Here is an 18228-nt window from a genome sequence, read left to right as displayed (position 1 = left end):
GTTTTTTTTTTTTTTTTTTTTTTTTTTTTTTTTTTAACAACAATAAAACGATATTGAAGAAACAGATAAAACTCGTAATACCAATTGTTGGCAGCTGAGAAATTTAGTAAAATATGCCCAACTAGGAAAAATAAAATAGTAAAAATAATAATCAAATTCCATATTTTAGCTTAGTAAAATTAAAATGAACACATTTAAAGAGATTATTTTGTTTCAAATTATAAATAAAAGAAAATAGTAGAAAGTAGAAGTCCAAACTACTTATGTTTAATCTAATCAGGGTATAGTATTTCGATATGGCAACTCTTTTATTCACTTCTCAGACATGCATTCAATTATGGGTTAAACTTAGAAATGACACAAAATTACCATCATCAAGAATTCATGTGGCGTTTTCACATAGACTTGATGATGACGATGAAAGGCAAATATGAAAAAGAAAGAAGCCGAGGAGAATATGCATATTAGTCAGGACTGTTACTCGTATACAGTTTGTTGAATTACATCTGTGTTTTCCTCAAATCGGCATGCCTAAGCTTTATCCGATTTCGGTTTCAATCACCCCCAGCCCCAGAGCTACCTATTTCCTTACAGCCAACTTTTGACCAAACTTCAGGATCCTTTGATTTTTTCAAAAAATGTTTTCGTCAAATTTAGCCCAGAAACATAGATATCACATTCTTCTACGACACCATCATAGATACATCTGTATAGGGTGAGGGCACATCTTCAGGTGAGGTATCAGACTTCTGAAAATAGATAGAACATTGGTAAAAAAATGAGTTTTCATAGCGAATAGCTTCCTAGGGACCCAAAAAACACAACCCCGACCCAAAGTTGTGACTTTCGTTAGAAATGAATAGCTCACCCCTGAAGGGAATTGAGCTAAAAACATCTTCGGTATTATACTAAAAGTTTTCGAGTGCAGCGGAGCATTAACAATGGACTCAATAGAAAACCGATTGGAAAAGAATCTCGAATGCTTTAAACTTTTACCGAGCTAAACGCAACAACACAACCGGTGTTGGTAAAACTCGGTTCCCAAAACTTGAAACGGTATTATACTAAAAGTTTTCGAGTGCAGCGGAGCATTAACAATGGACTCAATAGAAAACCGATTGGAAAAGAATCTCGAATGCTTTTAACTTTTACCGAGCTAAACGCAACAACACAACCGGTGTTGGTAAAACTCGGTTCCCAAAACTTGAAGCGATTTAAAGCATAACATGCCTAGGAAGTCGATTCTTCATATTGCATTTTAATATGAGTCAAATTAAAAGTATGACCAACAAAGCATTATGCGCCGATGAATAATAAAACCATTACTTTAATCCTTGACTCAAGCTATTATGATGAAACTGAAAACGTTTTAATAGTCAGGTGAAATATTAATGAACCGTACCATACTGAAATGAAAATGTAAGAGATATGAAAATGAATGGAATAGAAAGATATGTAGAGGTGAGGAGAGAAAAGGGAGATAATTCCGACACCTCCGTTTAGGTTGCATCCAAATTATAAGGTTCCCTCATGCAAGAATCACGAAACCTCCCCCTCCTACGCCTTCCTATATCCCCTCTCCTATAGTTTCCCTCCCCCTCCTACGCTTACACCTACAGTCTCGCCATTGGTGTTATAATTTAGAAAATGAAAATCATCTGTCTACCTAGTATGTATTCGTTAGAGATCAAGTTTTCAGAACACATTAGGTATATGGTCTTCTTTACCTTGTAAGTGAACAAAAAGCTAGGAAAAAGTTCTGTTCATTTCTACGAGTATTTTCCTGTTTAATGCAAAACTGCTTTGTTTTTGTTATTGTACACCTACAGTCTCGCCATTGGTGTTATAATTTAGAAAATGAAAATCATCTGTCTACCTAGTATGTATTCGTTAGAGATCAAGTTTTTAGAACACTTAGGTATATGGTCTTCTTTACCTTGTAAAAACCAATGTCACTAATGAGTATTTGCTTTTCTAAATTGTAACATAAACAACAAGGGAGGAATGTTCTGATGATTTAAAAGAAAATAAATAATAAAATTATTTAAAATCTTATAAGTGAATTGGATCATTACTATTATAAAATAAGTACCTCGGTACCTACTTGTGTACCTTTTGAGACGATTTTGGTAATATCAAGATGGTACGTACCTAACTAAAATCTACAAGACCCGTATAATATGAACTTACAACTTACTTTTAAGAAGTAATAGGTATTTGGTACATCCATCAACAAAGTCGATCAGGTATTCATTCGATAAACAGAAAATACTATCAAGTAATTCTCGGTTTTTGTTTTCTGGGGTTTATCAAATAAATATTGACTAAAGAGGATACCTACACAACTTAATATTTTACAAGCAGTCTTTTATGTTCTTAAACCTACTATGGAATTTGATTAAAACAGATTTTCTAGATGTTTTGAGCTATGAATAGATGATAGAGTACATTGAGAAAAAAATAATATAAGTAGTTTATTAAACTTACTTATTAAATGCTATGTTAAAATAGAAAAACTTTACTTATGATTTATTTTGTACTATAGAGTTACTTAGTAATTATTGTTAAATTCTATCGAGTAAATTCAAAAGTGTAATGAAGGAGTTGGGGGATGAGTTTTTGGTATATTCTTATGCAAGGAAACACTATTTGCAATTCCAAAAGCAGAAATTATATGTATTTCTACTTAAGTTAAGGGAGAATGTGAGTAATACTTGAATATTTGGATGGAATTACAATCTTTGTATCCTTACACAGATATATATAATAACGTAATACCTATAGGTACAGACTATTTGATAGAGAAAGATTCAGGAAGAGAGGAAGAAAAACAGGGGGGGGGGGTTAGATAACGGAGGATTTTATGTGTAGAATTACAAACGTAACTATGGTGAATCCAATATTGGGACACCTGTATATTATTAAAATAGAAATTCAATTAATTTGAAAATTAAAAACAATCAAAATGCTTATTTCATACTCATAAATTAAGATGTGTGCAAAATAAAATCAAACAGTACAATATCTAAGAATTAAGTAGGTATAAAAAAAACTGATGATATTGATAAAAACACCTATGTAATTACCTACTTTAAAACGAAGGAAATAACAACATCAATAACACAATAGATTCACTAACAATGCCCAGAATTAAATGTTTTAGTTTTATCTATTTTTAGACATTAAAATGCAGAAAAAAGTTAATTACCACGTTGAAATAGAAAAAAGTCATACAACTTGAAAATAGAATTTAAAATGTTGGACCCTATCAAGATGATAATTATTAAATTTATATTACAACTAAATGTTTAATGAGGATATTTATAATATTTTTAATACTTAGGTATCTATTTTAATGCCAAAAATTATTTGTAGGTAATAATGCCCTTACAGTTTTTAACACAATAATGAACTAAATTTTAAATACTTAAATATTTATTTGTTTTTATTCTAGATCAAATCAAAATATTTTTATTATTCTATGTTTTTACCAATCTAGGGTAGGTAGCTAAAAATTTAATTTGAAAATATAATGCCACATTTAATACATTTATCCAAACCATTGGTTTGTAATGTTTTATAATTACATTGAAAATGATCGTAAATACAATAAAACGATATTGAAGAAACAGATAAAACTCGTAATACCACAGTACTGCAGCTGAGAAATTTAGTAAAATATGCCCAACTAGGAAAAATAAAATAGTAAAAATAATAATCAAATTCCATATTTTAGCTTAGTAAAATTAAAATGAACACATTTAAAGAGATTATTTTGTTTCAAATTATAAATAAAAGAAAATAGTAGAAAGTAGAAGTCCAAACTACTTATGTTTAATCTAATCAGGGTATAGTATTTCGATATGGCAACTCTTTTATTCACTTCTCAGCTCAGACATGCATTCAATTATGGGTTAAACTTACTAGAGTTAGTGAGTTGAACCCTGAAATTTATCGTAATATTTCACAAGTAAAAGTACATGTGTCTCTTTTTTCCAGATGTGATATTAAAAGAAGAAATCTTCGAAAGTCAAAGGCCATGCTTTGAGAAGTGAATATGTTGTACAATCAAGAAAAATCTTAGTGAGTTGAACCCTGAAATTTATCGTAATATTTCACAAGTAAAAGTACATGTGTCTCTTTTTTCCAGATGTGATATTAAAAGAAGGAATCTTCGAAAGTCAAAGGCCATGCTTTGAGAAGTGAATATGTTGTACAATCAAGAGAAATTCTTGACAAGTATTCCTGAGCCAGCCTATAGAGATAGTAAGTACTACACGTTCTCCAACAAAGTCAGATCTACCTCTGAACTCTGTAACATCCTCAGCACGAGACAAATAGGAAATAGACAGTAAGTACTACACGTTCTCCAACAAAGTCAGATCTACCTCTGAACTCTGTAACATCCTCAGCACGAGACAAATAGGAAATAGACATTTTTAAAACACCAATAGGTATATTTTACATGATGATTGGATGGATTCACTAACTATACATCAAACAATTTGCATACCTATGTATTATGCTATTATGCATAAATTAATTATAATATGTATATCTTTGGTGAATATGCTACCAAAAACTTGTATCATAAAAGAAAAATTACCTACTGAAGAAATTTTTTAAGAACCTTTGTACCTACCCATTTCAATTTCTCTTCCAAAATAGAAACAATATAATTTAATTTTAAACCCAAATAAATAACTAGCTAATTATTTTATTTTATTTTTTCAAATTTTTACTGTAAAATAATTTAGAAATCAAGAAAAGAATTTACAAGTGCCAAATGTACAAACATATTTAATTTTTATGATACAAACGTCCCTACTATTAATAGTTTATTTTTGATAGAGAGAGAATGGAAATAGACATTTAGAGAAATGTTTTGAAAGACCACAAAGTTTGATAGATTTTATTTTTAAACCTAGAAATTTAAATTTGTGTACCTAAGTGATTTTTGGTATATGTATGTAAGTATTTTGTATAATCTAATGTAAACATTGTATCAAGTCTTTAGCTCTCTTTACAAAGGTATCTGTTCCTATCAGTCTCGCACGGGATCTATGCAAGGCTCTGGTTTAATGAGTACTGTCTGAGGAGGCATGATGACACGGGAGGGAGGAGGGGAGGGAGTGTTGGGCCGAGAGGATTTCCTCCCCATAGAGAGATCTTCCACTTGATCTTCCTCCATGTCATCATGAGGCGGAGGAGGGGAGGGAGAGCGAGGGGCATATTTGATATGGTTTGGACTGGGACTATCTGAAGACCGATTCAACGGACTTAGAGAGTTGTGGTTCGAGTTGTTGTTGTTCTCTCGCTCTAGCAGTTCTCTTTCTCTCTCCCGCCACTCCAAGGCCTGTTGCATAAAGTTGTTCTCTGGGGGTAGTCCATAGTTCATTCCGTAATTGATGCTATAATTCATTCCATTGCTCTCTTCACCTCGACTGTTATCCCTATCATACATATAACTATAGTTGATACTGTTGCTATTATTATTGTTGTTACTACTTCGTTTGAATGGGCGTGATGTGGTGATGCCTAGCTTCTTTACCTTGTCATAGAGTGTTCTGGAGGGGACGCCATACTTCCTAGCCGCTTGTAATGCACTCATGCCATTCTTAACAGCTTCTATAGCGCTCAGAATATCAGTACGAGTGTATTGCTTGTAGCGTTTCCACTCTGGCTTCTGTGAATGTCTTCCACCTAGCCCTCAGAATAGAATACACACCCTTCAGACTGTTAGGTAACAAACATTTTTACCACATCACCAATGATTCTAGATTCGAACCAGCAACCTCTGGTGTAGAAGCTCTGTACTCAGATAATGTCCTTCGCTATTCAAACAAAAGAGAAAAGCACGCATGTGTCAAAATCCACACAGAGCATGTTTGAATAAAATTTACGAGAATCAATTAAATTTTTTAGGCAAGGAAATTAGTCAGTGTCAAATTTTGTTTGTAAAAAAACGGTGGAATAAAAAATTGTTACATCTCTTTGTTGAATTGTTTGATGCTGTTTAGAATGTGTGGAGATTTTGTGTTGGAGCTATCGAATTTCTCATTATGATGAGTGCTAGACGATGAAATATTATGTTCATCGTTTAGAATGTGTGGAGATTTTGTGTTGGAGCTATCGAATTTCTCATTATGATGAGTGCTAGACGATGAAATATTATGTTCATCATGACTGGCTTCTGAGGTGGCACATACACAGCAATGGCGGATGATACTGCAGAACTTTCACCTGTGGATGAAGAGACGAAAACCGGTTAGAAAAGAACTGTTTTAATCATTTTGAGGCGATAAAATGAACTGTTTTAATCCAATTTGAAAAGACAGTCTTAGCATTGCAGAAATAAGACCTCATGCATTATCGTACAATCCTATCATTTAAAGTTAGGAAAATGAACACTTACCTTTGCCATCATAAAAGGACTGTGGAGATTGCGATGATGAAAGCATAAGTTTGTTCTGCAAATGAAAAGAAAAGATCTTATTAGTATATATTAGTAACAAGATACTTTCTAGCAATAGATTGTGAAATCAAAAATTACCATGTCATTCATCAGTTAACATCCTCCAGAGAAGAATGGTTTGATTAAAACAGTCTAAGAAAGAGTCATCTAAAGGGGATTAGAAATTGTGCTCAGTTCCTGACTTCAGTTTAATTTAAGCTGGCTTCTGAGGTGGCACATACACAGCAATGGCGGATGATACTGCAGAACTTTCACCTGTGGATGAAGAGACGAAAACCGGTTAGAATATCATTTTGAGGCGATAAAATGAACTGTTTTAATCCAATTTGAAAAGACAGTCTTAGCATTGCATATGATTTGTAGAAAAAAGACCTTCTCATGCATTATCGTAGAATCCTATCATTTAAAAATAGGAAAATGAATACTTACCTTTGCCATCATAAAAGGACTGTGGAGATTGCGACGATGAAAGCATGAGTTTATTCTGCAAATGAAAAGAAAAGATCTTATTAGTATATATTAGTAACAAGATACTTTCTAGCAATAGATTGTGAAATCTAGGCGCACGGTAGTGCGCCAGGCCAAGTTCCAGCCTAACGTCAAAAATTACCATGTCATTCATCAGTTAACATCCTCCAGGAAGGAATGTCCGAAATCACGTTGGTTCTTTTTAGTAATTTTATTACACAATACCTATTTCTGGGTGTGCAGTGGGTTTTATGGCTCTGACAAGCATAATAATACTTTAAACTTACTCTCTCATTGATTTCATCCTCCATCATAGATACATCTGTATAGGGTGAGGGCACATCTTCAGGTGAGGTATCAGACTTCTGAAAATAGATAGAACATTGGTAAAAAAATAAGTTTTCATAGCGAATAGCTTCCTAGGGACCCAAAAAACACAACCCCGACCCAAAGTTGTGACTTTCGTTAGAAATGAATAGCTCACCCCTGAAGGGAATTGAGCTAAAAACATCTTCGGTATTATACTAAAAGTTTTCGAGTGCAGCGGAGCATTAACAATGGACTCAATAGAAAACCGATTGGAAAAGAATCTCGAATGCTTTAAACTTTTACCGAGCTAAACGCAACAACACAACCGGTGTTGGTAAAACTCGGTTCCCAAAACTTGAAACGATTTAAAGCATAACATGCCTAGGAAGTCGATTCTTCATATTGCATTTTAATATGAGTCAAATTAAAAGTATGACCAACAAAGCATTATGCGCCGATGAATAATAAAACCATTACTTTAATCCTTGACTCAAGCTATTATGATGAAACTGAAAACGTTTTAATAGTCAGGTGAAATATTAATGAACCGTACCATACTGAAATGAAAATGTAAGAGATATGAAAATGAATAGAATAGAAAGATATGTAGAGGTGAGGAGAGAAAAGGGAGATGGTTAAAATATTAATGTAATCCGACACAAGAGAGACGTGACTGTAATACTGAAATGTGCAGTTACTGCACTAACTAGTTTGATGTAAAATATACCGAAGGAGATTTAAATGGTGACAAAAGATAATGATAATTTTAAAGAAGAGACGAAGTAGTGATGAATTTAACAAGTATAATAAGTAGCATATTCTCAGTATTCTTGGTACCTACATACGTAATATATTCAGATGATGCACATTGCACAATCAAGTACATATATACCTAATATATTCTGTCGTGATATTATAACTATTTCATTCATTCCTATCAGTAAACCACGGAGTAGATTAGAGTACCCATTGAATTCAATAATTATAAACCCAAGAATGACGTTCCTAACAATTTAGCAACAGTGAAGCAACCTTTGTTAGCATAATAAACAGCCAACTGAGTCATGATTGACAGTGATTCAATACCAAAATCGGAAACTGTCTCAATTTTGATCATATCAAAAGAAAAGTCAATATTTGAACATTCTCTTTAGTAGTATTTGCATTGTGAATTGACAAGAGTTTGCAAGAGTGTCCACAGCATTCCGATGTCAATACAAACTTGACAACATGGAAAACGTTAATGCATCATTGAGTCAAAACGAACACAAACAAAGTGAAATGATGCGATCTAATAAACGATTGTCTTTACAAGTCTTTCAAAAATAATTACAAGCAGACAGGATTGAATGAAGATGATAATAAGTATGATGTTTGCATATCGCAGAAAGTAATAACCAGATTTTGTCATTTATTTTATTGGTTTACGCATCATAAAAAATTATCCTTGCTAAAATAACTGGTTGCACGAGAAGTATTTCGATCATTGGTTTACCTCAAAAGGAATCCACTTATATTTTGTCACCTCTAGAAACATTTCGTTCAGAATCGTTCAGGTTTTCTTACCTTGTAAAACGGTGGTTCAGGTCCTATGGAGCCGTTTGACCTTGGACTTTGCTCCATGGGGTCAGCTCCAGGCGGGAGGGGATGGTGTGGTGGCTGAGAGCTGTCTGCTTGTCCTTGGCCGAGAACTGTCCTCAGGATGGGCGTGTCCTTGTTCATGAGCATGTTGGACAGTTTCTTCTTCCGATGGAGAGGGGACATGTTGGGACTGCCTCGGCCGGACAGGGCTGCCTCGTAACAGTTGTTTAGCATGACACCGGGCGGTGGAGGAGGGGTGGGGATTTGGAAACCTGGCATACCTGAGGATGAGAAGAAAATGGTTTACTTTACTATTGAATCCAATGAGGAGAAAATAGTTTACGTTAGGTACATTTGAACCTACTTTATTGCCATATTGTCTGACTATAAAAGTAGACCATAATTCAGCAAAAGTCTAAATTATTGTTAAATTCTATCGAGTAAATTCAAAAGTGTAATGAAGGAGTTGGGGGATGAGTTTTTGGTATATTCTTATGCAAGGAAACATTATTTGCAATTCCATTCAAAAGTAGAAATATAATTTCTACTTAAGTTAAGGGAGAATATGAGTAATACTTGAATATTTGGATGGAATTACAATCTTTGTATCCTTACACAGATATATTATAACGTAATACCTATAGGTACAGACTCGGACAGGGCTGCCTCGTAACAGTTGTTTAGCATGACACCGGGCGGTGGAGGAGGGGTGGGGATTTGGAAACCTGGCATACCTGAGGAAGAAAATGGTTTACATTACTATTGAATCCAATGAGGAGAAAATAGTTTACGTTACATTTGAACCTACTTTATTGCCATATTGTCTGACTATAAAAGTAGACCATGTCTACACTCTAATGGTGAATTTCACCAACCTTCTTTCCAGCCTCAAACAGCCCATTAGCTTAACAGCCCTGTTAAGCCAATACAAATTAAATGGAAATTACTGGCTGTTAGCTTTACAGGAGTTCTAATGTCTGAATACTCTGAATAAGTATTGGTGAAATCCAACATTAACTTATTGTGTACGAAAAAATCGTTGTAATATTGTCAAAATACACACTGACCCCTTGTAACTTGTTCTTTTTCGCGGTTGCTTGACTGGTCGAATATTGCTGGGACCAAACTATCAAGACGTTAAACACAATAGCTCATGAAACATGAGTACAACGGAATAATATTGCACAACCTGGCTATTAAATATCACAATTCACCTGGTGAGGAATTTACCTGGCCAGTTCCGAAATATTGACCAGAGTATTAGATTATGGCTCGTTTAATATGTGAATTTTTGCAAGCATAACGTCATGCATAGTTTGAATGTATGTTAAATTGACACGGTCACGGTCCATTAAATGGTCCGAAATAGTTTTTGTTATATTTTGGTTATTGCATACGTCGTAATGGTCGATTTATTTGACTGAAGGAAAAATTCGATCTTATTTAAGGATTTGGATACCTACTATACTTATAAATCCATAAATCGACGAAGGGTTTGTTTTAAAAGCGTTGCAATTTTTCTTTCAAACAAAGGGAAGTTGTATTTTAAAGAGTCCATCTTTTCTCCCAACGGGTAGAATATCGAACCTTGGTCCTCCTGTTTACCAGTCTAGCGTTTATTTTTCTACACCGGGACAGACTCGTCAGAGCTCCATTGAACTTTTCTGACGAATAACTTCGAGTTATTTCCATTTCCATGTCTAGTTTCGTTCAAATTTCAACGCATAATCGTTCAATCAAGCGTCAGGAGAAAGTAGTATGCAAGAAAGTAGCGCTACTCACTTCATTCACGCATGTCTGTACTGAATACAAGGTAAAATCCTTTCCTAAGCTGATTTTTGGTCTTAATTGAGATATTATTTGACTAGAATTGACCAGACATCTAATCCTTGTCTGTGTAAGTTTAAACCTCCTGCTATTTCACTAATATGTTTAATAACATAATAACTGATTTCTTTCTTATACTGATTTCTTTCCCCTTTGACATGGCCTCGTATAAACAGTTATTTTATTTACTCTTTACACTTTAATACCAGAGATATTATTTGACTAGAATTGACCAGACATCTAATCCTTGTCTGTGTAAGTTTAAACCTCCTGCTATTTCACTAATATGTTTAATACCATAATAACTGATTTCTTTCTTATACCCATGTATGCCCCTTTGACATGGCCTCGTATAAACAGTTATTTTATTTACTCTTTACACTTTAATACCATATTAGTTACAAAATTTGTCTGTAGCAAGCAACAGATATTCATAAATACTCTAAGTATCAATTCTTCCTAAATTATTGATAACCAATGAATACGATACAATACGAAACAAAATAAAGAGTTATGTTTAATACCATATTAGTTACAAAATTTGTCTGTAGCAAGCAACAGATATTCATAAATACTCTAAGTATCAATTCTTCCTAAATTATTGGTAACCAACGAATACAATAGAATACGTAACAAAATAAAGAGTTAAATAATACAATTTATCTAAGAAATTGAGTAGGTACTCACCCCACATTGGCAAAGACATTCTATTTGCTGATGGCGATTTGTCGGCCGGAGATTTCCCGTACAGATATGAAGGCACTTTGTTATAGTGTTGCGTCGAGTGAGGAGAAGAATCGTTGTTACTGCTCGTCGCCACCTCTCTGGGGGACTCATGAGAGGACGTGGGAGGTGGAGGAGGATGAGAACTGGATGTGGAAATGACTCCTGGGTCTTCACCTCCGTTTTCCTTCTTCTTGTCCTCGACGAGACCTTTGACTTTGAGAGCTTCGGCTACACGCAGGAGAGGCGCTAGTTCATCATGAGCGACGTTGACTTCACCTGGAGGGGAAATGAAAATGGTTCGGTTAAACCAGGCTCAGAAAGAGCCATCTAAATCTTAACTCTAAAGCGGGGAGGAAGAATGGTTTGATTAAAACAGTCTAAGAAAGAGTCATCTAAAGGGGATTAGAAATTGTGCTCAGTTCCTGACTTCAGTTTAATTTAGGAATTTGTATTTTGTCTCATGACGTCTCGTCTGTTGAATGATAGAACTGCAGAAGTGCAGACTGAGTGTTTCATAAAGCGTAGTGATTAGGAGGAAAAGAATCGCAATGTTCGCTTACCTTTGTACATATACTCGAGGAGGGCTTTCATCTCGATGTAGGTGACATCTTTGAGCACAACCACGGTGTGTTTGTATGGCAGTTCTGTGAATAACAGTTGGAAATACGAGGAACAGGCTGCCAGCACCATCTTGTGGCATTTCATGGGAGCTCCGCCCTCGCATGCTAGGGTGACGTCTGTGAACGCTTCGTTCTTCAACAGCTGGTCGAATACGGTCAACAAATTGGACCGGTGATTGTTCCATTTGAGGCAATACTGCGTGGATGCTGCACTAGCCATGGTGAACAATTATAGATATCAGACTTTCAAGTTGCTTGGTTGATGATTGGGTTCTACTGGTTCATTGATGACCAACGAAGGCGGTTGATTGGTCGCGAACTATACCTGGAAACAGAATGATAACAAAATGAATTAGTTTGGACAATGGACATTTTAATACCAAAAAATATGCTAAATATATTTAGATAGGACAGGCTGTCAATTCAAAAAAGTCAATCCAAGACAGGTACAACAAATTGCTCAGTCTCAAATCTCAGGTAACAATAAAGAGTATTATGCCAGTACCTACTTCTCTCAACTATTTCCAAATCATCGGCAAAAAGTTCACCTAAAATAGGAAAGCATTTCAAAACTCAATCGACAAAACGATCTTACAAATTGCAACAACTCTACAACAATTCACTCCGTAAAAGACACTGGGTATTACTTCTTCAACCAATAGACTACAAGTGACCCACTGAACTTGCGATTGTAGTGCACAACTCAATGGACGTTCGGCCAAGAAAAGTGCATATATGAAAAAAGTTTTTAAACAAAATTACACGGAAAATGACACAAAATTACCATCATCAAGAATTCATGTGGCGTTTTCACATAGACTTGATGATGACGATGAAAGGCAAATATGAAAAAGATAGAAGCCGAGGAGAGAATATATGCATATTAGTCAGGACTGTTACTCGTATACAGGTTGTTGAATTACATTTGTCTTTTCCTCAAATCGGCATGGATAAACTCTATCCGATTTCGGTTTCAATCACCCCCAGAGCTACCTATTTCCTTACAGCCGACTTTCGACCAAACTTTGGGACCGCTTGATTTTTTCAAAAATGTTTTCCTCGAATTTAGCCCCACAAACGTAGATATCACATTTTTCTAGGACAAATTTTCTTATAGCCAAAGGCGAATTTAGGTCTTCGAAAAACTTGATGAACATTACGGATTTCGGTCGTTTTCAACAATCTGTATGTGACCGTCACCTGCTTATTCCGACACCTCCGTTTAGGTTGCATCCAAATTATAAGGTTCCCTCATGCAAGAATCACGAAACCTCCCCCTCCTACGCCTTCCTATTTCCCCTCTCCTATAATTTCCCTCCCCCTCTTACGCCTTCCTACATCCCCTCTCCCTTAGTTTTGGAATGGAAGATCGTGAATTTTTAAAATGTGATATAACTTTAAAAAGTCGTTTGTAAAAAAGGAAAAATGGGGGTTTCTTTGAAGAACATGCATGCCAAAGTAAACCTTCGTTGTGACTGCAAGTACTTGAAAATTAGCCCTCTCCACCAAGAAATAGATCACCCATGTATTTGAGTATGTTAAACTGGTTTTTATTTTGTTATGCGTGTTGGAACTATTCCAATTACCACTAGTGACCAGAATTCCATATGTCCACGTAGTAGAAGAATGGCAATTTTTCCAATAAGCACAGATAAGCCATAAAACTTTGAGCTGTAACGAGAAAGTATTGGTTTATGTTATCTGCTTCTGTTGCAGTTCCTACATTGAAGACCATGCAAGCCTATCTGATTATCTGAAGAATTCCGGACACTGCGATCAGAATGACGGGTTAAACTGACGTGTGATGATGACCTAGAAATTTGGACACTTCTAAAGTTGCATAATGTATGTGGTAGACGGATATTGATACACTTACCACGGAAAGTTGTTGATACCTAGAAATTTGGACACTTCTAAAGTTGCATAATGTATGTGGTAGACGGATATTGATACACTTACCACGGAAAGTTGTTGATTTTTTCTCCAATTACAATTAATACCCAGGTACGTGTGGAAAATATGCACGAAGGTATTATAGGTTATAGGAGGGTGTGGATTAGGATTTTAGGATGAATTATGCAAATGGTCATTGTGGAGACTTGAAGGTTATGAGGTGGCCATTGTAGGTCAGTAGACATATTTGAAGAATTTCAAGACAAATCGACCAATTTCGAATAAATTTAATAGGTAATGAAAAAAAATGACTTGAAGGTTATGAGGTGGCCATTGTAGGTCAGTAGACATATTTGAAGAATTTCAAGACAAATCGACCAATTTCGAATAAATTTAATGAAAAAAATACCCACCTTCTTTTCTTTCAGTTTCATTCTGAAAATCAACCAAGACTGCTGAGAACCTAACGAAAACAAAGCGAAGGCGTGACATTAGCTCGTCATGCTTCATAATAAACTTATAAAAACAAAAAAGAGGGAAACGTGGAAAAAAATTAAAAACTACAGCAACTCAAAGGAGAGGTCGCGTTGCATCCCACGATCTCTGAGGCACAGAAATGCACATGCAGGTCGTACTTATCAACCCAGACACTGCCGGGGGCAATACCCTGCTGCACCCTCGCTGCAACCCTCAGACACAACAGTTATATCGCAAAAAAAATCCATCCCTTTTTGCTAGGTTTCCAAGGTTTCGCTCAATCATTCTTAATCATTTTGAAATTTCGGAGGGTCGAAATATTTGCGGCTCTTGAAGGATAGAAGTTCTTATCTTATCAGTGCGCAGGATATCTCATCCTTTAGGTAAATTTAAAATGAGATGTTTCCTACATGGATGTCCTAACACACACCGCCCTTTGCTCGAGAAAGGTTCTTTCTATATTTTACGAAAGAAATGGAATTTTTGAGTTCTAGACAATTTCCAGACTCAGACTTCTCAAAACAAAGACTAATCCGAGGTATTTTTAACAATTTTATTTCCTAAAGAAACAGAATAGATGGGACATTGTATTCTCAAAAATCTTAATCGACTAATCCTTTTAGACACAATAGAGATCTTTGCAAAATTCTAACAATACGATATCCAATGATTAGTACTTAGGGACTAATCCGTCTAACACCCCTAACACCCACCCTTAATCCTTTTAGTTTATTTTTACTCAAAATCTGTAGAGTGAGAGAAGAAAAAAAAAAAGTGAAAAGAGGAATATTTATATACTTTTTTTATATAACCCATCTCCCCCTGCTTTGGTGCTTGCTATTTCCGAATTTTGTTTCTAATACCCAAAATTATTGCACAACTTGGGGATAAAATGTCTGGGAGCACTTTTTTTACCCGAAATCTCCAAAAATAGTAACGGTTGTTTAGTGTGAGTGACTGCGTGCAACAGATGTTTCTATGCATGTATGCAGAAAGTGTAGCAAGCCCATGGTTTTGTGCATTTCTGTAGAGCTAGAGATGATTAACGTATGTATCAGTAAGCAATCTTCTAACCAACTGTGAATTCGTTTCTACAATGTTGCTTGCGAGGCGTTTCTGAAAAGTGCGTGTCTTCATTCGTGCTATAGTTGCTATATTATGTACAATGAACGTGAACACGGTAGTTCGCTAGGCCAAGTAGCCAAATAGACTTGGGGGAGTAGAGTTTATTGTGTGCTTGTACCAAAAGAGTGTACATCTTTGTGTCCAAAACAATATTTTAACAGAATTCCGCCTGGCCCGGGAGATTTCAGAGGAAACAAAACCCTGACGTAGAACTCTGCTTTGCAGAACGGATAACTCGAGACTCAGTAGTTCGCTAGGCCAAGTAGCCAAATAGACTTGGGGGAGTAGAGTTTATTGTGTGCTTGTACCAAAAGAGTGTACATCTTTGTGTCCCAAACAATACTTTAACAGAATTCCGCCTGGGCTGGGAGAATTCAGAGGAAACAAAACCCTGACGTAGAACTCTGCTTTGCAGAACGGATAACTCGAGAGATAAGAGACGAAAGCCCACTCTGTCACTTCTACCAGCCATGTGGCCCCCGCGATAACGGATAGAGAATATGGTGGTCGCTCAATTGAATTTAATCACTCCAAATGAGAGGAGTGCATTTCTATACGGGACAAGTAGGAGGGAGGGGGGAGAGTGCATAACGAAATGCATTGGGGACGATAACAAAAATTAAGTGGCAGCGAATGGGGACAGAAAAAATATGATGCAGTCAATTAAAAGTGCAACCGACGGGGTTGTCTCTTGTGAACCTCACAGTGAAATGATAGCAAGTAGGAGGGAGGGGGGAGAGTGCATAACGAAATGCATTGGGGACGATAACAAAAATTAAGTGGCAGCGAATGGGGACAGAAAAAAGATGATGCAGTCAATTAAAAGTGCAACCGACGGGGTTGTCTCTTGTGAACCTCACAGTGAAATGATAACTTGCTTTGCCATGTGTACAGAATAAACTGAAGATGAGCCTCTTAAAGAATAGTAATTATCCAGATCAGACCAATACTAGAAACTCTATTCAATTAGTAGCCAAACTAAAAACGTTGCTGTGGAGTCAGGTTTCCTCAGAGGTTTGAAAGAATCCAAAGTTTTCCAAAGTTTTCGTGTTACATACATATTTGCCATGTGTACAGAATAAACTGAAGATGAGCCTCTTAAAGAATAGTAATTATCCAGATCAGACCAATACTAGAAACTCTATTCAAGTAGTAGCCAAACTAAAAACGCTGCTGTGGAGTCAGGTTTCCTCAGAGGTTTGAATAATTTAACAAAGTTTTCATGTTACATGATGTAAATGAAAGAATGCTATCAACTTTGAAACTGTCCTTCACAAAAACTAAACCAAAAGAACTTGAGATTCAAACGAATTATCTGAGGTACAATAGAACTAGTACCTACTAACACATATGGTACATTACCCATAACAATATTTCACACAAGTAGCTGTATTACACATTACACAGTTACATACTTCATAACTCTTCTGACGTCATCTAGTCAATACAAAGTCCTGGTTCATATATACATTTTTGGATAGTAATAATCCGTATAAGTAAACAGATAGGACCTACTTAGATCTCTGTCCATGTCAAAATAATTGGTTTGGTGAAAATAATTGCATGCCGTATAATTTAGGCTTCGCTTTACTTCCTATTGATATAGTATGTCCTACCTACTCCCTATTATTAGGCTATTACATCAATTTATTCGGCAGATATAAAATCCGTATATCATATCTGGATTTCGCTGAGAAAAGTGATGTTGCGAAATGAGTTTTTCACTATCATGGCTGTTCAGATTTTGGGAATAGAGATCGATGTTTTGCGTTACAAAAAAATATTTCATAACTGAAATTGAAATATTACCTTGTCATGCAAATATCGAGATGGGATATTTGAAATGATATTCTTGCCCAAGTTGCCAACGGCAGTTACAGTTATAATGAGAAAATTGAATAGAGAAGTACATTTGAATCTACATACATCCCACGGTTATCCAAAGTCGAAAGCAAAAATGTTTCCCGTGATAAATTGAATGGAGGAAAAGAGTATCGATACATTTGCATAACTATTTCACGTATCCTTGGATAGAATACAATCAAATACTTTCAGTTCGCACATTAAATATGTAAATATCTTTGCCAAATTTGAATATCATGAGAAAAAAATTCGGAGTCCATCACGGCAAACATAATTAAATTACCTCTTTCCAAAACTTTTCTTTCTGGGAAATTTTTTCTCACATTTATCACAGGTTTGAATTTCCTATTCAAATAGACGGGGGTTTTAAGGGACGGCAAAGGAAAACGCGTCATGGGTCTCTCAGCGAGTGCTTTCTACGAAATTCTAGGCAGGTATAGCATCAATCCATATCTCTAGTCACAGAATAATTAAATATTCATAAAAAATTTACATATAAATGCTGAATTACACGAAGCAACCCATTCGCAATTCGCGTTTCGGGCATTTTTCCTGCTTTCAAAGGGTGATTGTGATTATTATTTCTTGTTGTTTCGTTTGAAAAGAAAACTACCTTACCTTCGATTGCATAATGAAACCCTTTCTCTCCTTCCTAAAATTTGTTCTACTCATACTTTGCCACGTAGATTTCTACCGAAGCTACATAGATATTGTGTTTTTCATCTGAATTTATATGTTAACTTCAGTCCATAATGTAGAATTTCTCAAATGTCATTTGCAATTCAGCTTCACCATTAGCGCAGGGGCGAGTCGCCAAGTGGGTAGTTGTGCCCTTGAAAAATCCTCCAGCATCAGAGAGAAAGG

General features: G+C 35.5%; 1 protein-coding gene and 2 long non-coding RNA genes across 6 annotated transcripts in view; 2 read left to right on the top strand and 1 right to left on the bottom strand.

The window, feature by feature from the left end:
* The window catches only part of LOC113467172, a 21335-nt gene extending 7449 nt beyond the window's left edge, over nt 1-13886 (top strand). Inside the window, exons 3-4 of one of the 2 annotated variants that reach the window (XR_003391342.1) lie at nt 4151-4266; nt 13723-13886. This is a non-coding gene — a long non-coding RNA (uncharacterized LOC113467172). Of the gene's footprint in view, nt 1-4150; nt 4339-13722 lie in introns of those variants that run through there. The other variant, XR_003391341.1, reaches the window with a different exon arrangement.
* Nucleotides 4938-18228, bottom strand: part of LOC103508670 — a 27234-nt gene continuing 13943 nt past the window's right edge. For 2 of the 3 annotated variants that reach the window (XM_026823210.1, XM_026823213.1), the window contains 8 exons: nt 11947-12331; nt 11348-11662; nt 9500-9567; nt 8819-9046; nt 7231-7308; nt 6416-6470; nt 6197-6243; nt 4938-5689 (listed from right to left, as the gene is read on the bottom strand). In XM_026823210.1, the coding sequence (XP_026679011.1) occupies nt 5045-5689; nt 6197-6243; nt 6416-6470; nt 7231-7308; nt 8819-9046; nt 9500-9567; nt 11348-11662; nt 11947-12226 (1716 nt within the window). In that variant the 5' untranslated portion in view covers nt 12227-12331 and the 3' untranslated portion in view covers nt 4938-5044. Of the gene's footprint in view, nt 5690-6196; nt 6244-6415; nt 6471-7230; nt 7309-8818; nt 9115-9499; nt 9568-11347; nt 11663-11946; nt 12332-18228 lie in introns of all 3 variants that reach the window. The other variant, XM_026823211.1, reaches the window with a different exon arrangement.
* Nucleotides 13903-18228, top strand: part of LOC113467173 — a 31971-nt gene continuing 27645 nt past the window's right edge. Inside the window, exon 1 of the long non-coding RNA XR_003391343.1 lies at nt 13903-14010. This is a non-coding gene — a long non-coding RNA (uncharacterized LOC113467173). The remainder of the gene's footprint in view (nt 14011-18228) is intronic.

Source organism: Diaphorina citri, unplaced genomic scaffold (assembly GCF_000475195.1).
Source record: "Diaphorina citri unplaced genomic scaffold, Diaci psyllid genome assembly version 1.1 scaffold422, whole genome shotgun sequence".
Taxonomy (NCBI): domain Eukaryota; kingdom Metazoa; phylum Arthropoda; class Insecta; order Hemiptera; family Psyllidae; genus Diaphorina; species Diaphorina citri.
Note: the sequence above shows the minus strand (reverse complement) of the source record. Positions and strands in the feature narration are given on the sequence as shown.